Source organism: Dendropsophus ebraccatus, chromosome 10 (genome assembly GCF_027789765.1).
Source record: "Dendropsophus ebraccatus isolate aDenEbr1 chromosome 10, aDenEbr1.pat, whole genome shotgun sequence".
Classification (NCBI taxonomy): Eukaryota; Metazoa; Chordata; class Amphibia; order Anura; family Hylidae; genus Dendropsophus; species Dendropsophus ebraccatus.
The window spans coordinates 28,513,945-28,537,857 of record NC_091463.1 but is presented as its reverse complement, the minus strand read 5'-3'; the positions used below and the strand labels follow the sequence as shown (position 1 = coordinate 28,537,857).

The following is a 23,913-nucleotide window of genomic DNA, read 5'->3' as shown; positions in this document are numbered from 1 at the left end:
TTTTGTTACTACAACATCCAAAAATTCCATTTCATGTGTATCGATTTTGCTAGTGAATAACATATTCATTTCATTTGTTTGATTTAGATGTGTTATAAATTCACTAAAATCTTCTCTGGACCCTGTCCAAACGATAAAAATATCGTCCACAAATCGTGAGTAGAACTGTATGTATTTGATAAACCGATTATGCATAGAAAAGATGTATTTCATCTCAAATACAGCAAGAAAGAGATTGGCCACACTGCAGGCCACCGGAGTGCCCATGGTAACTCCGGAGGTCTGCAGAAACCAATCTCCCTCAAACTTAAACACGTTGTTAGTAAGGATCAAGTCCAAAGAGTCACAGACGAACTGTATATATTCTCTCATCACTATAAAGGGAGCAGATAAGGGTGGGGGGGTAGAAATAATGTCCACTGAATATTACAGAATGGAAGCCCACCGTGAATTGATGGATACTACAAATTATAAAAAGATTTCTTCTGACCCTACTGGTAAAATTTTTTCCAAATTGCAGAGCTTTTTAAGAACGCAGATGGAGAGGGGTCTACTTACAGAGAGTACAGTACGTAAATTGTTGCCATTATCTTACAGTACACCCCACTGGTATTTTTTACCAAAAATCCATAAAACCCTACACAATCCCCCAGGCCGCCCTATAGTTTTTGGAGTGTGGTCAGTTTTAGAGCCACTATCGCAATTTATTGATTGGCTCCTGAACCCCTTGCTTGCAAATGTTCCCTCCTTGGTAAAAGATACAAATGAGTTTTTGGGCGGTCTGGGGGATTGTGTTTGTGGAAGTGATTCCTTCTTAGCATCGATTGATGTTAAATCATTATATACACGGATTCCGCAAAATGTTCGGATTGACAGTATACGTTTTCTGCTCGAAAGAACAGACAAGAGTAGAAAATATATACAGTTCGTCTGTGACTCTTTGGACTTGATCCTTACTAACAACGCGTTTAAGTTTGAGGGAGATTGGTCTCTGCAGACCTCCGGAGTTGCCATGGGCACTCCGGTGGCCCGCAGTGTGGCCAATCTCTTTCTTGCTGTATTTGAGATGAAATACATCTTTTCTATGCATAATCGGTTTATCAAATACATACAGTTCTACTCACGATTTGTGGACGATATTTTTATCGTTTGGACAGGGTCCAGAGAAGATTTTAGTGAATTTATAACACATCTAAATCAAACAAATGAAATGAATATGTTATTCGCTAGCAAAATCGATACACATGAAATGGAATTTTTGGATGTTATAGTAACAAAAGAAAATGATAGGCTGAGTACAAGAGGTTACAGAAAACCCACAGCTTCGAATTCTTTATTACACTTCAACAGTTACCATACGGACAGTACAAAAAAGGCAGTACCCTATGGGCAGTTCCTGCGTTTACGCAGGATCAACAGCACAATAGAGTCCTTCACTGAACAAGCCCTATCATTAAAACAGCGTTTACTCCATAGAGGCTACCCTGAGAAACTATTAGATCAAGCATTGCGTAAAGCAAAGGAGAAAAATCGTGAACAATTGCTGCTACAGTCTAAATAAAAAAAAAATAAAAAAAAACTACACGTTTTGCGTTCTCCTTCAAGTTGTCACCCATGGCGAAGGAGATACGCAAAGCTATTGCAAAGTACTGGTACCTTTTGAAAGATGACAAATCATTGGGTGAATGGGCGAAAGAAAAACCCTTCGTTGCTTTCAGGCGCAGTACCAGTTTAAAAGATGTCCTGGTTCACAGTAAAATGGCCATGAAACCGCAATCTATTTGGCTCCGTAATGATTTGAAAGGAAACCATAGATGCTGTTCATGTAAGTGGTGTAGATACATGATTAAAGGTACGGATCTATCTGTTAATGGTGTACATATTCAGGTGAAAGATTTTATCTGCTGCAAAACGGATCATGTGGTCTATGTAATTTCTTGTAAATGTGGTAGATTCTATATAGGCCAAACTAAACGGGCACTACACGTAAGAATAAGAGAACACTTTTATTCAATCAGATCTGGAGTGGGAGCCCCTAGGCTAATTCAGCATATGAGAGAGACACACGCTAGTGACATGTCAGAAATACAAGTAGCCGGCATACAAAGAGTGTTAGCACGTGATGGAGTAAATAGACACCGTGCTTTACTGAAAGCCGAGACTGAGTGGATCTTACGAACAGGGGCAGAGGGTCCAGGCGGCCTTAACGAGAAGGTAGATCGTAGCTTCCTTATATGAATAGCTGCTAAGTACCATTGTTTTTAAAACTGTGTGTATATGTTGTTTAATTATGATCACATGTCTGTTCACGTCACTGTTGTTGGGAGTATTTATACAGGGGTGACGTAGCCAGTGGGAGGGGTCTGTTGAAGCGCGATAGTGTGAAACGAGCTTGTAACCTGCACCTGTCTGGCGTCCGCCCGATGTTTATGTCCAAGCGTTGAATAAAAATATCTGCACAAGTCATCTGATTGGTGAGTCGCCACTGCTATTTCTTTGGATTTATTACATGTGCTGGCATGATTTCTTATGTGGAGTGAGCACCACCAGAGTTGATATCATCCTGTGCTTGTCTGCCACTGCACCAGCCAATTTCAAGGTGATTTATTGGGACTTGTAGTGCCGATCGCTGCTTATGTTTGCTATTTGAAGTGCTGAAAGGAAAGCTAAACTGTGATTGGTTGCTGTGGGCAGTTTGCACCAGTCTAAATTTTACACCCTTTGATAAATCTCCCCCATAGTCTTCATTAAGAATTCCCAACCATTTAGCTGTGTCTCTCTCTTAGGTTTAGATATAGACGCATGGAAAGGGAATGATACCAGCTCAGCATGTGGACAGGGTAAAAGAAATCTTGGAGGACAGCTAACTTAGGTTGGAAAGAAAGAGGTTGGAAAGTACACACAAAGACAGTTTGCAGGGGAGAATAATAGACTGTGTAGTGAGAAAATAGAGCTCCTACAGCAAGCTGTAGAAGATCTATGGAGAAAATGTTTTTTGCACCATAATAACTACAAAGCAAAAAATAAACAAAAAATGCCCAAAGCCATTAAATCTATATAAATTATGAAATAAATAAAAGAAAACGTCACCCCATCCAGTGATGTAGTAAAATTTCATTCTTCTGTCTTCGCTCATGTTAACTGCAACAACTTTACTCCATAACAGTAGGCCTTCAACCAACATCCATGCAAAAGCCGCCATAAAAAAAAGATGAAGGCAGGCTGTAACTGTAACACAAGCAACCTAATAGAAGGGGAAAAAAGGAGAAAAAAAAAAACAAGATTTAAATTTACATTGGCCTCAAATGGTTGAACTCAATGCTGATGTGATTGTTACTGGCATTTTTTTGTTGTTGTGTTGAAAACGCTTCATTTATCTGGTATTAGCTCTTACTGCATTCTACACCACTAACCTTTTGTCTCTTATTTTCATATTGTACTGTGACATATTTGAACAACAATAAAAGATGAAAATAAGAGACAGAGGTTATTGGAATGTTAATTTTTTTCTTTATGGCATACTGTAAGTATATAGAAGAATTTTGTGGGGTCAAAGAACCCTATAAATGAAAATACATTTTCAGTATTTTAGAAACGAATATGTATTTCAATTCAGCTGGGGTCAAATAGAGCTAACTTAGCTAAAGAATAAAACAACAACTCTTCCTTTGTAAAAATAGAGTGACACCTCGGTTTAAGAGTAACTTGGATTAAGAGCGTCTTGCAAGAAGAGCTCATAATTTTTCAAAATTGTGACTTGTTTTAAGAGCATTGCTTTGGTTTAAGAGCTCCCTGTACTGAATGGGACGGGAGTGGGGGAGGGGATGGTCTGCATAGTGTGGTCTACAGCACTGTACTCTGACCCAGGAAGTCTCCCTCACCTTCCAAATCATAGCAGATCCACTTCAGGCTGGGGCTTGCATCAGGGGAAAGGATGGTGGAAGTAATCTCTTCATGGCTGTAACCCCTCTCTCCCTGGACGGAGAGTGCTGCATGTATGTGCACACATAAACCCTGTTCATTTCTCCCTGCAGTCTCTGTCAGACCTTGTGTTTCCCATCCTCTCCATTCCTGCTATAAAGCGTCTGCACTCACACTCAGCTATATACACTGCTGCTATAATGTGCCTGCACTTACACTCAGCCATTCACACTGCTGTATAGAAAAGTTTCTGTCTCTATCCTTCTGCACAGCTCTGTGATTCTCACTTCCTGATTGGTCCATGCTGAATACTCGTTCGCCATTGCTGTCATGTGACCACACAGACCTCTGACAGCAGCCCTGCTTTTCTATTCTAGCCTGTTGTACTACGCTACTGCTTTATGGGAATCTGCAGTTCCATCCTGTATCTACAAACTGCTTCTATGTTATCAGGCCGATGATTTTAGGTCTGGACCTGAAGAAACGATCAGCCGATAATCGTTTCATTGGCTGATCAATGTCTGTATTACACGGAGCAATAACCGGCCGTATCGGGCCAATCTGGACAATTATCGTTCCGTGTAATACAGTATACCATAAAAAAATGAACATTCTTTCCTGCACTGATCCCCTGCTGTGTCCACCAGGTCCTGGATTTCATCTTGACCCACAGGAAGTCACTGGCCAATTGGGTTACACTGAAACATAGAAGACTGTCCGCAGAAAAAGACCTCCTGGTCCATCTAGTCTGACCTTTTAGTATTTCCCTTCTTATTATCTTAGGATAGATATGTTTATCCCAGGCAGGTATACATTCTGTTATTGTAGATCTACCAAACGCATATGGGTTATTGCAAAGTGGGCAAGTGGGCTCAGCTAGTATCGGGCACTGTGGGGACAGATTGAGTGAGGGGCCTGTAAAGTGGGCATGTTTTTTATAGCAGACTTGTTTATACCCAAGAATTAAAAAAAAAAAAAAAGGTCCAACTACTCGATATAAAAGACATGGAACATATGCACTAAAGACTTAGATAATATTCATTAACTATGAAAAAGGTCAGCTATGGTTTACATGGGGAAAATCTGCTATAAAATCACATTTTTATATGTAAATAATAACAGGATGAGATGTACAATCTTTTTCACTCAATTATGTTACCTATTTGCACCGTTTCCTTTTTTCAAGAGTAAAAAGGTACAAACCCACCAGCGATGTCCTACATTGACCCCCTATTCATGCCAGTTAAAAATCACTACACCATTAGCTCTCTTTTTCTGGCCATATTTGTCTTTTCACAGTAGTGTTATGAAGCATGACAAACCTATAGGATAAAGCACTACCACTTACCCAGCCTAATGTCTTGCAGTATAGAAAAGAAAAAAATAATAATAATCTTATGGGGTGTTGATTACCATATCCTAGCTATGGAAAGCCAAATTCTGCCAAGTATCACCAAAGGTAGTCACTATCAGCTGGGAATACCTGCAACAATACCCAATTTAGCAATATTGTTGGTGTCACCTTGGAATCTTTTCAGGTGATGAAAAAGAATGCCGGCTACATGTCGTGTTTCCCCAGAAATAAGAGAAACGGATTGCTGAACTCAGGGAGAGCAGCCAAACGACAACACTACCGGCTGCTAGTGAAAGCACTCAATGCAGTGAAGTCCTAGGTGCATTGCCCCCTGGGAAACATGAGTATGCAAAAGAGGAGCCCGTGGAGCCTCACTGAAGAGTCTCAAAACACAGGACTAGCCAGATATCCCTCCGGAAAGGACCCAGCCAAGGGGCATCTCCTGTTAGGAAACCACCAAATCCACCATATTAAGTGGCCCTATAAGTCAGTGTAATGACAAGGGATAAACCAAGGCCAGGTAACCATCCCCATACAGCTGTTTCGGGGTGTTGCCCCTCATCAGTGTGGAGCAGGATTCTGGCTAGGTGGGAGCAATGCCTAGTAGAGCCATAAGAGAAACAGATTGCTGAACTCAGGGAGACCAGCTAAACGACAACACTGCCGGCTGCTAGTGAAAGCACTCAATGCAGTGAAGTCCTAGGTGCATTGACCCCTGGGAAACATGCAAAAGAAGAGCCCGTGGAGCCTCATTGAAGAGTCTGAAAACACAGGACTAGCATGATACCCCCCCCCCCCTTGGCTGGGTCCTTTCCGGAGGGATATCTTGCTAGTCCTGTGTTTTGAGACTCTTCAATGGGGCTCCACGGGCTCCTCTTTTGCGCATCCCCAGAAATAGGACAGTGTCTTATATAAGAGGCACTATGGGAGACAATTACTAAGGAGTCTAATATGTGCAACTATTCCAATGGAAATTGGTGTGTATTTTGTTCCAATAGCTTGTGACTGATTAGTAAATGTATCTAATTAAAAAGGTGCAAAAAAGGCACAAATATGAAAAAATTGGGCAGTTTTATTCCCCTGGTACTGACCAGACGTAAGCCTGCGCCTGTTTATGCGACTTTTTAAAAAGTCGCAAATGATAAATTGGGCGCTAATCCCGGATTATGCAAATTTTTGGGTGAATACTTAAAATAGGCAGAATCCTCTAGCAGAATCCGCCAATGAAGTGACATGTCATTTCTTTGGGCAGAAAGCAGATCTGCAGCAAAAAATTCTGCACGGAAATTCTGCAGTGTGAACAACAAAGTGGAAATCCCATTGAACACAATGAGACATTGCTTTGTTCATTCTTTTACTGGAGGAATTTCAAGCAGAATTTAAGAGCGGATTACTCTTCAATTCCTCGTATTTTGCTCAGTGTGCATGAGCCCTTAAAGAGAAAGTCCCACATATGATAAAAAAAATGGCAGGCGGGTGAGGTGGGTGAGAAAAAAAACTAATAATTCATCTGTCCGGGGGCCCATTCATCGCCGCCGGCTGTCATATTCTGCAGAAAACCAGGTACATCACAAACCCGACTCCTGCAGCAGCAATGTCACCGCCTGGCGGAGCGATTGCCTGCATAGCGAATCAGTGATGCCCCAGTCACCGATTGGCTGTGCCGGCAATCACCAGGGTTGTGCCATTGTAGATAGCACAGATGTAGGACCCCGGCTGATATGAACGGGATCCTGGAGCGGCGCTACAGAGGCACGGGGAATGGTGAATTCACTTGTTTGTTATTTTCTTACCCCCTCCGATTTTACAGTTTGTGGGACTTCTCTAAGGGTATATCTACACATATGCTTTTTTATTACCCAGCTGTAATACCAACCTTATTACTTTCCGCCATCTCACTGAAAATGAGCAATGCTTCTGCAGCAGCCAGAGCAAATATCAGATTCTTGTGAACAGTTGTTCTCTCTGATTTAGGAACTCTGAAACAAAAGGGAATTAAGTAAAAAGGAGGGCATTTATGTGGTATCCCACCACCGGTGTTTCTGTTTTGAACACCCCTCGCAAAAGCCTGGAACTTCAAAAGTGGTGATGAAGTTATGTATAAGTTTTGCAACTAGATGTCACTATGTGTACTTATGTATATATATTGCACAGCTGTTGTCACCTAAGGGTTACTGCTTTTGTACCACATGGTCTGTGCACAAATGAGAGATGCTGTTCTTTCTTTGCCTATTTCTATTTTCTTCTCATCACACACTCTCTTCTCCACCACTCACAGAGGTTGTTACATATACCCTGTAGGAAGTAGTCACATGGGGAGAGGAAGAGCAGTTCAGTTCTTCTCTGGTTCTCAGTGGAGCAAGACACACAGATCAGGCATGCCTGCTGAGTTTAGCCAGGAGCCTGGCTCTGCCAGGTTCCCTGTCCGGGACAGACCAGCTGTAGTGTACAAACACCTATGGTAAACACAGAGACTTTCTTTCTTAAAGCAACACTTCCACTAACGATGCAGTGTTAAACACTAAAGTGGGGACAAGTCAGAGAACACCCCAACCCACGCCGTGAACATCTCTAAAAGTGCAGGACAGTATCCTAAAGCAGAGGAACTGATCCGGATAGAGCAAAGCTACCGCAAAGGTCTAAGTACTCTATCTCACAGTGCAGGTGACACCAGAAAACTTCGGACACTTTTCTCAACTCAGGTAACTAGGACTGGGGCTTGTGTCACCCTGGCAGGAGAGGTAACTCAACACTACGGTGCAAAAGGTGGTTTATAGCAACAAAGGTCAACACACGGGTACAAGTATTCTTCTTCTTTCAAGTATTCACTTCTCAAGTATTCTTCTTCTTCTAAAGTTCTGGCAGAGCACAGTACAAAATTGGGTTGGGACTCTAACGGCAAACTCCTCTCCACTTCTCTGAACTCTCTACTCTTCTTAGCACGTTAAGTCAGCACGGCTATCTTACTTTCTAGCTCAGCAACACTCAGTACAGATCCAGTGAGAGCAAGTCTGTATCAGTCAAGTATTATTCTCCTGTATTTCAGAAGACTTGTAAGTAAAAAGTAAAGATTATTCATTCTACTGGGACTCAGTGATCATTGCACCAGTACCTACACACAAGCTACACCGTCCTTTGGTCATTACCCCTTTCTGTTGGTGGCGGTACCAACAGTCCGGGTGGGTCATATCTCCACTCTGGACCACCATCATGGGCGCCCAAGGGACAGCCCGGCAGGTCACCGACCATTGGGGAAAAGTATAGCCAGCCACACACTAAAAGAAGGTATACCATCACACCTGTGTGCTTAGTTAGCACTGGCTTCACGACAACCTACTACCTAGCTGAGCTATACTCCACCGACCAACCACCACAGTAGCGGCATCAGCAGTACCATCTAGCAGGTGACCGGTCGCAGCGCAGCAGCGACCACCACATTTACAGCATGAAGGAACAGAAGGAGCCAATTACTATGTGGGTCTTAAAGGAAACATCTGGGGATTTGAAAAGTTTCACATCCACCAGAAGAACATTAAAAAAAATCATGACCTACCTCTCCCCTCTCACAGGCCCCAGTATCCCCACTGGAAGGCATTTTCCCCCGAGTTCTTATTATGTCACAACTCGAGGGAAAATGACTGTCCCTGCTGATGGATTGAACGCTCAGCCAATCAGTGACTGCAGTAGTGTCCCACCCTAGTCATTGACTGGCTGAGCAGGCAATCCATCAATCAAGTCATGACATCAGCTGTGCAGGGGATCACAGAGCCCGACAGAGTTATTTGGTGCATCAATCCAGCGCTGCAATGCCATGGGGAGAAGTGAGTTGTGATTGTTTGTTATGTTCCCCCCAGCAAGATGAAAAATTTTTCAAACAGCCAACTTCTCCTTTAAATAAAGGGAACTATTCCTATTTGGGGCACTATGGATTTTAGAGTTTGTATAAAGCTGAGGAGGAGAGTGGTGGAAAAGTGCAGAATCTAAAATGTTTGTCCGACAGATAAAGTCTAAAAAAATAGAAATGAGCAAACCTTGAGCACTCGCCGGTACCTGACCGCGCAGCATTTGATTACCCGTGGTTTGATACAGTACTAAGGAGTGCTAGAAAAAATGGATACAACCTTTGGCTGTATCCATGTTTTCCAGGCAGCCTTAGGGCTACTTCCAACTTCTTCAGGCATGGGTAATCAAATGCAGAAGTTTACTCATCTCTATAAAAAATGACTTCGTAATGGTCCAGACTTAATGAAGAAGACAAGGGAAAGTGAACCACTCTGAGAAAATGCCCCCTGTGAGTGACTGGATGTAAGTGCAACATAATCATTATATGGTCACTATATGGAGGTAGTGTCAGATTCTGTTTTTTATTCTTCAGCAGTACCGGTGTTATTTTTCAGTCATTAAGCAGTGGTAACATGGACAGTATTATTTGTCCCTTGTGTAGTGGTAACACTGGTTTATTTTCGAACTATGTGGTGGTAATATGTGGTCATTGTGTGGTGGTATTTGTCGTTCACAATATATGATGTTGATCTCACTACAGTGGGCTTTGTTTAGTAGCAGTATGATGGTAATATATATATATATATATATATATATATATATATATATATACAGTGGTGTAGCTATAGGGGTCGCCGGGGTCGCCATGGCGACCGGGCCCCTACGCTAGGGGGGCCCGCACGGCCCCCCCTTGCCACTTGTGACAGTGTCACTTTAAGCATCCCGAGAAGCTGCGGCCGCGCAGCTTCTCGGGATGCACAGATCGCTTTGATGTTCTGCCCGCACAGTGAGCGGGCGGAACATCAATGCGATCAGAATACAGGAGAAGGACCTGTCAGCGTCCTCCTCCTGTATTCTCTCCCATAGGCTGCCGGCACTTCATACCAGCAGCCTATGGGAGGCCGGGCCGTGACCTCTCCGGCAGGCGTGAGGATGTGACGTCATCACGTCTGCCGGAAGTCCCGTCCCTGCGGCTCGCAAGATGGAGCCCGAAGAGGAGGAGGAGAGCTGCTGCCTGCAGCTACACAGCGCCGATTAGGTGAGTAGGATGTTTGTTTTTTTAGTGGCACCTCTGGGGGCATTATTAGTATATGGGGGCACCTCTGAGGGCATTATTAGTTCTTGGGGGCACCTCTGGGGCATTATTATTGTATGGGGGCACCTCTGGGGGCATTATTAGTTCTTGGGGGCACCTCTGGGGGCATTATTATTGTATGGGGGCACCTCTGGGGGCATTATTAGTTCTTGGGGGCACCTCTGGGGCACTATTAGCTCATGTGGGCACCTCTGGGGGCATTATTAGTATATGGGGGCACCTCTGGGGGCATTATTATTGTATGGGGGCACCTCTGGGGGCATTATTAGTTCATGGGGGCAACTCTGTGGGCGTTATTAGTTCATGGGGGCCACCTCTGGGGGCATTATTAGCTCTTGGGGGCACCTCTGGGGGCATTATTAGCTCATGGGGGCACCTCTGGGGGCATTATTAGTTCTTGGGGGCACCTCTGGGGGCATTATTATTGTATGGGGGCACCTCTGGGGGCATTATTAGTTCTTGGGGGCACCTCTGGGGGCATTATTATTGTATGGGGGCACCTCTGGGGGCATTATTAGTTCTTGGGGGCACCTCTGGGGCACTATTAGCTCATGTGGGCACCTCTGGGGGCATTATTATTGTATGGGGGCACCTCTGGGGGCATTATTAGTTCATGGGGGCAACTCTGTGGGCGTTATTAGTTCATGGGGGCCACCTCTGGGGGCATTATTAGCTCATGGGGGCACCTCTGGGGGCATTATTAGCTCATGGGGGCACCTCTGGGGGCATTATTAGTTGATGGGGGCAACTCTGGGGGCATTATTAGTTCATGGGGGCACCTCTGGGGGCATTATTAGTATATGGGGGCACCTCTGGGGGCATCATTAGTATATGGGGGCACCTCTGGGGGCATTATTAGTTCATGGGGGCACCTCTGGGGGCACTATTAGCTCATGGGGGCACCTCTGGGGGCATTATTAGTTCATGGGGGCACCTCTGGGGGCATTATTAGCTCATGAGGGCACCTCTGGGGGCATTATTAGCTCATGAGGGCACCTCTGGGGCCATTATTTGTTCATGGGGGCACCTCTGGGGGCATAATTAGCTCATGAGGGCACCTCTGGGGGCATTATTATTGTATGGGGGCCACCTCTGGGGGCATTATTAGCTCATGGGGCACCTCTGGGGGCATTATTAGCTCATGGGGGCACCTCTGGGAGCATTATTAGTTGATGGGGGCACCTCTGGGGGCATTATTAGTTCATGGGGGCACCTCTGGGGGCATTATTAGCTCATGAGGGCACCTCTGGGGGCATTATTAGCTCATGAGGGCACCTCTGGGGCCATTATTTGTTCATGGGGGCACCTCTGGGGGCATAATTAGCTCATGAGGGCACCTCTGGGGGCATTATTATTGTATGGGGGCACCTCTGGGGCCATTATTAGCTCATGGGGGCACAGCAGGGAATCCTACATACAGGGGGCATCCCACATTCCTACTCACTTTACTGCACATTACACCAAACAGTGCAGTTACTATGGGAGCCTACAGGAGGGAGGAAGGGAAGGAAGTTGCTAGAAATGTGCGGAGCCTAAATTGTTTGTCTCGCAGGTTCTAAGGGGATGAAACGTATCTGGAAGGAATCATCTTGGAGGACTGGGCCGGATGAAGAGGAAAAGGGAAAGTGACGCCTCAGATCAAAGAAGACGTCACCGGTGAGTCCCTGTATGACGGTTTTCTTATTTTGTAGAACATCATTTAGTAGGGGTGCCCCGAGGAGGAAAAGGTTGGGAAGCACTGCGCTAATCTGTCCCGCTGCGCCCGCTGGCACATGCTGTCATCTGATTGGGCCTCTTACCTAATCAGATGACAGCAAGTACCAGCGCCCCCTCCTCCAGACATCTGCCTTGGCGGCCCAAGCTGTGTCCTATGGCCGTATCTTTACCGCGTTGAGCTCCAGCTTGTGCTGCATCTACATTATCTGTACTCAGAGATATCACTGTGTTATCTGTGGTGTTACATAGGACTGCAGGTGACATCTACTACATGATCTGTACTCAGAGATATCACTGTGTTATCTGTGGTGTTACATAGGACTGCAGGGGACATCTACTACATGATCTGTACTCAGAGATATCACTGTGTTATCTGTGGTGTTACATAGGACTGCAGGTGACATCTACTACATTATCTGTACTCAGAGATATCACTGCGTTATCTGTGGTGTTACATAGGACTGTAGATGACTACTACATTATCTGTACTCAGAGGGATATCACTGTTATCTGTGGTGTTACATAGGACTGCAGGTGATATCAGGTGACTTCCCCAGGTTGCAGAAGTTCAAACTTCATCATGCCCTGCTGACAGTTTATAATGGGAGTTGTAGTTTTGCAGCATGTGGCTCTTCAGGTTGCAGCACTACAACCCCCATCGTTTCCAACTGGCAGTTCATGATGAGAGTTGTAGTTTTTCAGCTGTAGAGTCAAAGATTGGAATACAATGATTAGACAATGACACAGTACAGTCCATTAATTATAGGGGGCAGTAGTGCAGTACATGAGGTGGAGGCAGTGACAGGGCATTAGAACATGGTGGCACATTAGAGTAATTGGATATAACGTTAGATAGGACTTTGCCTGATCGGGGGGAGATGGGGGGGCCCCAAGCTAAAATTTTGCACCAGGGCCCATCAGCCTTTAGCTACGCTCCTGTATATATATATATATATATATATATATATATATATATATAGTGATAAAATTTGATAAAATTTGATAAAATTTTACTATATGGTAACTGTATGACAATTATATAGAAGTATACAGCCAGCTGTGCTGATACTGTTGTATACAGAAAATTCTCTGCACTCAAACCTTTCTTTCTAATGATTTTCCGGGGGCGCTATTCCAGCTTCTGCCTATTATTTCAAGCAGTAGAAGCTAGAAACAGCCCTGATTGTTATAATTCGCATTATAGCAATATGATAATTTTAGCACTTTATAGAACAAAACCGACAATGTTATCAGAGCGAAAAGCAGTATCAAGTGGATGCTTACCCGACAACAAGAAAGAGAGTGAAAGTTACTACAAGGGCACAAAGCGATACTCCACATCCAATAAAAGTCAAGGTTCTTAGAATCCGCTCTTCTTCTGCACTTCTCTGTATGCACATATAAATAGAAAGTGTTACGAGAATGTCCAGACCCTTTTATTTCATCTTACTTAGAAAAAAGCATGGACAATGCATTAATTCACTACTCATCATATATGTTATTGTTCTGTAAAGTACAACTGATAGTAGGTATATTATCACTAGAAAAACATAGTTTTATTAAGCACCCAGAGGTCATGACCCTCATTATCTTATGTTGGTAATTGTTGGGAAGCACATCATAGCGAAACTAAAAAAAAAAAAAAATGAAAAATTGGCAGCACCCCTATGCCTCTGTTGACACTGCATGTTGTACGCTGCATGTGGCTTAAGTACAGACAAACAGACAAAAAAAAAACAGAAAGTGCAACAGCACCCTACACCCCCCCCCCCCCCCCCCCCCCCGGTGTACACACCATAAAAACCTGCTCTGTAGATATTAAAAAATGAGTATCTTGGCAAACTATTTGATCAGAGTGCACCATGTCACCACGTTAAGGCAGGGGTGATTCTAGCCTCTCTGCTGCCCGAGGCGAACTATAGAATGACGCCCCCCCCCCCCCCCGTCAATCCGCCCACATTATAATCCACTACTGCCCCCCCCCCACTGCTGTCCCCAATAAACATAATGTTTGGTCCCTTGCTGCACAGAGGATGTCAGGAGAGGAGGAGGCTGACTTTATAGGAGAGGTCCCAGCAGCACAGAGGATGTCAGGAGATGAGGGTGCTAATCCTATAGGAGAGGTCCCAGCAGCACAGAGGATGTCAGGAGAGGAGGGTGCTAATCCTATAGGAGAAGTCCCAGCAGCACAGAGGATGTCAGGAGAGGAGGGTGCTGATCTTTTAGGAGATGGTCCCCCTCTTCCCCCCTTATAGATGGTCCCCCTCTTCCCCCCTTATAGATGGTCCCCCTCTTCCCCCCCTTATAGATGGTCCCCTCTCCCTTATAGATGGTCCCCCTCTCCCCCCCTTATAGATGGTCCCCCTCTCCCCCCCTTATAGATGGTCCCCCTCTCCCCCCTCCCTTATAGATGGTCCCCCTCTCCCCCCTCCCTTATAGATGGTCCCCCTCTTTCCCCTCCCTTATAGATGGTCCCCCTCTTCCCCCCTTATAGATGGTCCCCCTCTTCCCCCCCCCTTATAGTTGGTCCCCCTCTTCCCTCTCTCCCCCCCTTATAGATGGTCCCCCTCTCCCCCCCCTTATAGATGGTCCCCCTCTTTCCCCCCCCTTATAGATGGTCCCCCTCTTCCCTCTCTCCCCCTCCCTTATAGATGGTCCCCTTTCCCTTATAGATGGTCCCCCTCCCCCCCTTATACATGGTCCCCCACTCCCCCCTGCCTTATAGATGCCCCCTTATAGATGGTCCCCCTCTTTCCCCCTCCCTTATAGATGGTCCCCCTCTCCCCCCTTATACATGGTCCCCCTCTTCCCCCCCCCTTATAGACGGTCCCCCTCCCGCCCCTCCCTTATAGATGGTCCCCCAATTATAGATGGTCCCCCTCTTTCCCCCCTCCCTTATAGATGGCCCCCCCCTTATAGATGGTCCCCCTCTTTCCCCCCTCCCTTATAGATGGCCCCCCCCTATAGATGGTCCCCCTCTTCCCTCTCCCCCTCCCTTATAGATGGTCCCCCCCCCTTATAGATCGTCCCCCTCTTTCCCCCCTCCCTTATAGATCGTCCCGCTCTTTCCCCCCTCCCCCCCCCCTACCTTATAGATGGTCCCCCTCTCCCCCCCCCCTGCACAGCAGATAAAACAAAAACAAAAAACAGCACACAACTCACCTGCCCTCCGTTCCCCCGTCGAGCCTCTCTGGTCTGGTCCGGGCTGATGTGCGGCTGCCGGGGGTGTCCCGTCCTGTCCCCGGCACCGCGCGCATCACAGAGCTCCCCGTGCGCCTGTGCCTGTGACTTCCGGCGCACGGGGAGCTCTCTGATGCGCGCGCTGCCGGGGACAGGACGGGACACCCCGGGCAGCCGCACATCAGCCGGGGGACTAAGGCTGCATTCCCACGTTCCGTGATCCTGACGGATCACGGACGTGGAATGCATGTACTGGAGCCCCCCCGCCCCCGGGAAGTATCTGTAATGAGATGCTGTGAGCGGGGGAGACTGTATTCATAAGCGCCGCGCTGTAGTATCAGCACCGCGCGGCTGATTTAGTACAGCGCGGCGCTTATGAATACAGTCTCCCCCGCTCACAGCATCTCATTACAGATACTGCCCGGGGGCGGGGGGGCTCCAGTACATGGTACAGTCAGGGCCGTTTTAATACATTGGTGGGCCCAGTGCACAGCCCTCAAGAGTGGGCCCCCCCTTACCTTTCTGCACATTGTATAATGTACTGAATTTGCCCCCACACTGTATCAAGAGCCCCAATACATACAGTAGTTACCTTATAACACTATTTCCACCATTCAGTGATTACATATTACATAAAAACTGCACTAAACAAAACAGAAAGATATCACCATTGATACCATTACATAATACCGCCATACCATGACCCCTATCAGTACAAGCCTATAACAGAGTGAAGTTACATCCAGTGACTCACCGGAGGCGTCTTCTCCGATCAGAGTCTGTCACCTTTTCTTTTTCTCTCCATCCAGCCTGGGCCACCTTGAAGTCTTCTCCTGGCTGTGAATCTTCTCTCCAGAATCTGCCAGACAAATATTTTAGGCTCCAACACATACAGTAGTTAGGTCCCTTGTACCCCTATACAGTAGTTACACCCCTCTGTACTCCTACATAGTTACACCCCTCTATGCCTCCATAGTTTTAAGGTGTCCCTGTAGTATATAGACCCTCATGTGCTCCTCCAGTTATATACAGCCCTCCTGTGCGCTCCCCCATTAGTATATAGCCCCCCTGTGCACTCTCCCCAGTAGTATATAGCCCCCTGTGCTCACCCACAATAGTATATAGCCCCCCTGTGCTCTCCCCCAATAGTATATAGCCCCCCTATGCTCTCCCACAATAGTATATAGCCCCCCTGTGCTCTCCCACAATAGTATATAGCCCCCCTGTGCTCTCCCACAATAGTATATAGCCCCCTGTGCTCTCCCCCAATAGTATATAGCCCCCCTGTGCTCTCCCACAATAGTATATAGCCCCCCTGTGCTCTCCCCCAATAGTATATAGCCCCCCTGTGCTCCCCCTCAATAGTATATAGCCCCCCTGTGCCCTCCATAATATATAGCCCCCTGTGCTCTCCCCCATAGTATATAGACCCCTGTGCTCCCCAATAGTATATAGCTCCCCTGTGCTCCCCAATAGTATATAGCCCCTGTGCTCCCCAATAGTATATAGCTAACCTGTGCTCCCCAATAGTATATAACCCCCTGTGCTCCCCCATAGTATATAGCCCCCTGTGCTCCCCCATAGTATATAGCCCCCTGTGCTCCCCAGTAGTATATAGCCCCCTGTGCTCCCCATAGTATATAGCTCCCCTGTGCTCCCCCATAGTATATAGCTCCCCTGTGCTCCCCCATAGTATATAGCCCCCTGTGCTCCCCCAAAGTATATAGCTCCCCTGTGCTCCCCCATAGTATATAGCTCCCCTGTGCTCCCCAATAGTATATAGCCCCCTGTGCTTCCCAATAGTATATAGCTCCCCTGTGCTCCCCAATAGTATATAGCTCCCCTGTGCTCCCCCATAGTGTATAGCCCCCTGTGCTCCCCCATAGTATATAGCTCCCCTGTGCTCCCCCATAGTATATAGCCCCCTGTGCTTCCCCATAGTATATAGCTCCCCTGTGCTCCCCAATAGTATATAGCCCCCTGTGCTTCCCAATAGTATATAGCTCCCCTGTGCTCCCCAATAGTATATAGCTCCCCTGTGCTCCCCCATAGTGTATAGCCCCCTGTGCTCCCCCATAGTATATAGCTCCCCTGTGCTCCCCCATAGTATATAGCCCCCTGTGCTCCCCCATAGTATATAGCCCCCTGTGCTCCCCAATAGTATATAGCCCCCGTTCTCCCCCATAGTATATAGCCCCCTGTGCTCCCCAATAGTATATAGCCCCCGTTCTCCCCCATAGTATATAGCCCCCCTGTGCTCCCCAATAGTATATAGCCCCCGTTCTCCCCCATAGTATATAGCCCCCCTGTGCTCCCCAATAGTATATAGCCCCCTGTGCTCCCCCATAGTGTATAGCCCCCTGTGCTCCCCCATAGTATATAGCCCCCGTTCTCCCCCATAGTATATAGCCCCCTGTTCTCCCCCATAGTATATAGCCCCCTGTGCCCCCCCATAGTATATAGCTCCCCCTGCTATATAACATTGAAAAAAACAAACACTGTTACTCACCTAGGTCCTCGCGTTCCTCTTCTCTTCCCTCCTGTGGCCGCACTTCCTGCAGTCACAAGAGGCTGCACTCCCCTTACCCTCGCGCCAACGCTCCAGTGACGTCGGCCGCTAGAGGGAGAGTGCGGCCTCTAGTGACCGCAGGAAGTGCGGCCACAAGAGTGACTGACAGGGAGGGAGCCAATGGCTCTCTCTCTGTCAGTGTCGCTGCTGCTGCAGCGCTGAAGCGCCGCAGCAGCAGCGGACAGGGGCAGCGGCGGACGGGGGGGCCCTGCAGGGGGCGCCATGGAGGGGTAAGTAGATTACCCATCCATGGCGCTCCCCCATGACAGGCTGGTGGCCGGAGCCCTGTGCGACCGCACTGGTCGCACATAGCAACGGCCGGCCTGCTCGGGGGGGCCCCTTTAACCAGTGGGCCCGGTGCACGTGCACCATGTGCCCTCTGGTTAAAGCGGCCCTGGGTACAGTCAGTGGCGGATTATAATGTGGGCGGCCGCCCGAACCGCTCATATTATAATCTGCCACTGAATGCCGCCCCCATGAAGATAGCTGGTGGCGCCGCCTGAGGCAGACGATTCAGGTCGCCTCATCATTGCGGCGCCCCTGCGTTAAGGTGTCCTCAGAGACATGGTCCTACTCTAGCATTCCCCCACTAGCAATGGCCTCTCCTGGGCTGAATAAGCCTACAACTGGGCAACTAATCTCTTTGGGACATGGGTGGAGTGCAAGCCAACAGGAGGCAGCCACCCCCCCCACAATTAACAGTTTAAAAAAAGGAAAAATTGGCAGCACATCTATGCCTCTGTTCACACTGCAGGTTGCACGCTGCTTGTGGCTAGAGTAGGGACCATGTCTCTGTGGTCACACAGCTACCTGTCATTAACCCCCTTAAACACATTTAGGCTATGTTCACATTACGTGAACATCCGGCCGTTCCGTGACCCCTGCTGGGTCACGGAACGGCCGGTCTCAGCCCGGATCATCCCGGCCGGTACTTAAGTACCGGCCGGGTGATCTTTCCGGCCGCGGAGCTCTGATGCGGGCGCATCAGCGTGCATCCGCACCAGATCTTGCCATAGCACACAGTGAAGCAATCGGCCGGAGCCGCTTGCTTCACTGTGTGAACTGACAGGTCTTTCTGCGGCCGGAATTCACTGAATTCTGGCCGCAGAAAACTGACCTGTCAGTTTTTTCCGGCGCTGCATGGGATCCCGGCCGGAGTGTATACGATGTGTGTACGCTCTGGCCGGGATCCCATTGAAGATAAGCTATGTTCCACCCCGCAATGTTCTCGCCGAAGAACTACGGCCGTAGATTAACGTAGTGTAAACATAGCCTTAAGGTAGTCAGTGATAGGACAATGACCTTACCTCCGTCCTGTCGGATCTTTGATCTGTTCATAGAGTCTGCTCTCAGGCAGACTCTATGCACAGATCACCGATAATACTGATGAATGCTATGCTATGGCATAGCATTCATCAGTATATGCAGAGCATAAGGGTCCTATATATGCATAAATATATATTAAGTCCCCTAAGGGGCTTATATATGCACTATAAAAAGTGTGGGGGAAAAAGTAAAAAAAAAAAGTTTTAAAAGATATTTTAAAAAAAACAATAAAAATGTCCCAGTAAAGTTTTATTTTATCCATTTTACCATTATACAAATTTAAAATATTAAAAAAATTACAAAAATAATCATATTACATATCGTAGCATGCAGAATTGTCCGATCTATTATAATATAATAATATTGTTTTCGCACAGTGAACAGCATAAATGGAAAGTGAAAAAAACAGGATTGCTGGGTTGTTGTTTTTTTTTTTAATTATATATTAGAAAAAAAATTATAAAAACAAATCAAATTTTTTTCTTACACCATTATGAGATCTATAAAAACTAGAGATCATGGCGCAAAAAAACGACACACCAACCAGCCCCGTAGGTGGAAAAATAAAAGCGATATGGCTCTTAGAAGACGAGAAGGAACATTGCTCCAATTTGACCTGGACATCCAGACACCAATGACCTTGGTCATGAAGGGGTTAATTTTAGAAACGTACATTTACTGCACCATTGCTTTGTAGTTCCGCTGCAGCTAAGGCTCTGTTCAAAGCTGTCTATTGGGCTTGTCTAAACTGTACAAAAGCCCAAGCATAGACCAGTCATTGAAGCAGATGGGAGAAGCTCGGAAAACCATTCCTGCACTAAGCATGATTAGCAGAGCAGGATTTCATCTCAGTAGGTGAAGTTAAATGTAAAGCCTAGTGGATGTCAAACAAGCAGCTTAGAGGCAAATGAAAGTACATTGCAGTCAATGGCTGAGATTTACATAGCTGGGCTTTTACGTCCAGGAGGAACACCCCATGGGCTGTAGGAGCTCATTTCCACATTAAAGTGTTTAAAAATGTTCAAAGGGGTAGTGCGGCGTTTTTCTTTTTCTGCTTAACACACATTACAAAGTTATACAACTCTGTAATGTGTGTTAATAAAAGCTGTCTTTCAAATGAACTGAAAGTGTCAGAAAGTGCCAGTGATTTGTAATTTACTTCTATTAAAATATCTTCCAATACTTATTAGCTGCTGTGTGCCCTGCAGGAAGTGGTGTATTGTTTCCAGTCTGACACTGTTCTCTCTACTGCAACTTCTGTTTGTCAGGAACTGTCCAGAGCAGCAGCAAGTCCCCATAGAAAACCTCTCCTGCTCTCCAGACTGAGCAGAAGACTTTCTGCAGGACATACAGCAGCTGAAAAGTAATGGATTTTTTCTTAAAAGTAAATTACAAATCTCTGGCACTTTCTGGCACCAGGTAATTTTTTTTATTTTGCTGGAGTACCCCTTTAAGAATGCAAGTGATTCACGGTGATTCGCATTACCTGGACATCATAAATTTGCAACAAGACAGCAAAGTTGGTGGTGTGATTACAGAAACAGCTGGTTGCATCGGAGAACCTATTTTTGACGTGACACCCAGCAGTGGACCAACCCCCTCCATTTTCTGGCCTGAAATAGAAGAATGGACAGAACATCAGGTAACAGTAACATAAAATGATTCTACACACATAGGCGCATTCTGTGTGTATGTATTATTACTGCCTCTTATTTACACGTTCCCTAGTTGTAATCTGCAATGCCAAACAAATTTAGGGCCCATTGATTTCTATTGGGCTATTCACACTTTCCCATTTTTGCAGATCCACAAATACAGATTACTGATGCACTATGGGCAATTTTTTGCGGACTGTGCACAAGGATTGCGAACATAGGAGATTTATTAAACATGGTGTAAAGTGAAACTGGCTCAGTTGCCCCTAGCAACCAATCAGATTCCACTTTACATTCCTCATGGACTCTTTGGAAAATGAAAGGTGGAATCTGATTGGTTGCTAGGGGTAACTAAGCCAGTTTCACTTTACACCATGTTTGATAAATCTCCCCCATAATGTACAGTCCAGAAAAATTACAGAACTTGCGAATAAGGCCTTAGATCTGTTCTACTTTATACTTCACCATGGTAGTGTTTTGGACATGTTTGCATATGTCTCAATGTAACTTTGCAGTGCCTGCTTACATTTTTAGGCCACATTCACACAACGTAAGTTTTCATTAAACAACGGCCGTTGCTGTGCGTTTGCAACAACGTCCATTTTTTTAATGGAGTTTTCCAGAAAACTCAAAAATGTATATATATGGTTGGGGTTTGTTTTAAAAAAAAAAAAAAATGAAAGAAAAAAAAAGCCTATGCTCTCTTCCCTCGGACCCCTGCAGTGTTGATCTTCCGGGTCATTACTAATGTTGAGGGATTTATGGAGAAGATGGATTCAACAATAGGCTGTATCCATGTTTTCCTGGCAGCCCTAGGGCGGCATCCAACTTCTCCAGAGTTAAATTCGGGAGTGTTCGGATTTGGAGAATGTTGCTGAACCTGATAAGTTTGGCAAGTCCGATCAACACTAATCCTTACCAATACTTCCTTCTTTCTGATAACAGAAGTATGTGCTCAGCCAATCACTGGCTGAGGCAGGAACCAGCTGCACTCAGTGATTGGTTGAGCAGGGAAGTTCCTGACAAGGCAACAAGTCATTAGAAAGAAGGAAGTAGTAAGGAGCAAAGAGTACACTGTTGGGAATAGGTACACACTCAACTTAATACCCCCCCCCCCCCCCCAATATCTGGAAGAAGTGCAAGGTCTTTTGCATAAAAGGAACATTTACCACAGCAAGGACCTGAGTTGCATGTCAACGCAATAAACCAATGTCTAAAGAGGTACTATGGAGAAAAAAAAATGTTCTGAAATCAACTGGTGTCAGAAGTAATTTACAAATCTAACTATAACTTTCTATTTAAAAATCTTCCAGTACTTATCAGCTGCTGTAGGTCCTGCATGAAGTGGTGTATTCTTTTCAGTCTGACACAGTGCTCTCTGCTGCCACCTCTGTCCATGTCAGGAACTGTCCACATAAGTTTTCTATGGGGATTTGCTACTGTTCTTGACAGTTGCAGAGGTGGTGGCAGAGTCAGACTGTTATAGGTACCTATGATCTATAAGTAGATCTACAATAACAGAATGTAATCCTGCCTAGCATGAACAAATATCTATCCTAAGATAATAATAATAAGAGAAATACTAAAAGGGCACACTAGATGGACAAAGTGTTTTTTTTTTCTGCTGACAATCTTCAATATTTCTATGACTGAAAAAAATACACCACTTCCTGCAGGACATACAGCAGCTGATAAGTACTGGAACACTAAAGATTTTGTAAATACAGAAGAAGTAATTTACAAATCTTTATTACTGAGAAAAAAAAATGTTTTCCCTCCAGAGTACCTCCAAGGCTATCCACAGCAGAAAGGTTACAGCTGCTCTTACACATTCGGACAAAACACCAGCAAATAAGAAAAAAAAACATGCATTTTTTTTCCAGATACAGTTTTAAATGTACCTGAAGAGGTTTTCCACTTAAAACTACCCTGTCCCCTACCCACAGGATGGGGGAGAAGTAAGAGATTGTGGGGGGTCCGATCTCTGTACCCCCTGAGGACCTTTAGATAGGCCCCTGGCTCCTTTGTTTTAAATACAGCTGGGGGTATAGCACGTGACCCAGGGCTCTATTCCCTCTATGTGAAGATGCTGGAAACAGCCAAGTGCGTACTCGGCTCTCTCCGGCTGCTCTATAGAGATAGAATAAAGCCGTAGGTCACATGCCTGTATGACCTCCCTACAACCCCTGGGCATGCTCCTGATGTGGCGGCGGATGTTTTCCTGAGGGATCTCCTCCCAGACTCCTGGAGAGTCTGCAGTGCAATGTGAGGTTGGTGGATGGAACGAGACATGATGTCTCAATTGGATTCAGGTCTGGAGAACTACTCCTTTATAGGGGGGCGTTTTGCTCATTGCCGATCATTTCTACCTGTTGCCTGTTCCATTTGCACAGCAGCAGCAGAAATTGAGTCACAGTCACTTTTGCTTTATACCTGCACAGGTTGATTTGACAGAAGTGTGAAAGTGTTTTATATATATATATATATATATATATATATATATATATATATATATATATATATATATATACACACACTACCGTTCAAAAGTTTGGGGTCACATTGAAATGTCCTTATTTTTGAAGGAAAAGCACTGTACTTTTCAATGAAGATAACTTTAAACTAGTCCTAACTTTAAACAAATACACTCTATACATTGCTAATGTGGTAAATGACTATTCTAGCTGCAAATATCTGGTTTTTGGTGCAATATCTACATAGGTGTATAGAGGCCCATTTCCAGCAACTATCACTCCAGTGTTCTAATGGTACAATGTGTTTGCTCATTGGCTCAGAAGGCTAATTGATGATTAGAAAACCCTTGTGCAATCTTGTATACACATCTGAAAACAGTCTAGCTCGTTACAGAAGCTACAAAACTGACCTTCCTTTGAGCAGATTGAGTTTCTGGAGCATCACATTTTTGGGGTCAATTAAACGCTCAAAATGGCCAGAAAAAGAGAACTTTCATCTGAAACTCGACAGTCTATTCTTGTTCTTAGAAATGAAGGCTATTCCATGCGAGAAATTGTTAAGAAATTGAAGATTTCCTACAACGGTGTGTACTACTCCCTTCAGAGGACAGCACAAACAG

The 23,913-nt window shown here is 45.6% G+C and overlaps 1 protein-coding gene across 3 annotated transcripts in view; it reads right to left on the bottom strand.

Moving 5' to 3' along the window:
- The window catches only part of ADGRD2 (adhesion G protein-coupled receptor D2), a 126,382-nt gene that overhangs the window by 74,959 nt on the left and 27,510 nt on the right, over positions 1-23,913 (bottom strand). For all 3 annotated transcript variants that reach the window (XR_011364778.1, XM_069985986.1, XM_069985985.1), the window contains exons 14-17: positions 20,651-20,777; positions 13,374-13,477; positions 7,152-7,254; positions 3,091-3,244 (exon numbers count right to left, since the gene is read on the bottom strand). Coding sequence is in view for 2 of the 3 variants with exons in the window: in XM_069985986.1 (XP_069842087.1) it covers positions 3,091-3,244; positions 7,152-7,254; positions 13,374-13,477; positions 20,651-20,777 (488 nt within the window). In the remaining variant the exon portion in view is untranslated. The remainder of the gene's footprint in view (positions 1-3,090; positions 3,245-7,151; positions 7,255-13,373; positions 13,478-20,650; positions 20,778-23,913) is intronic.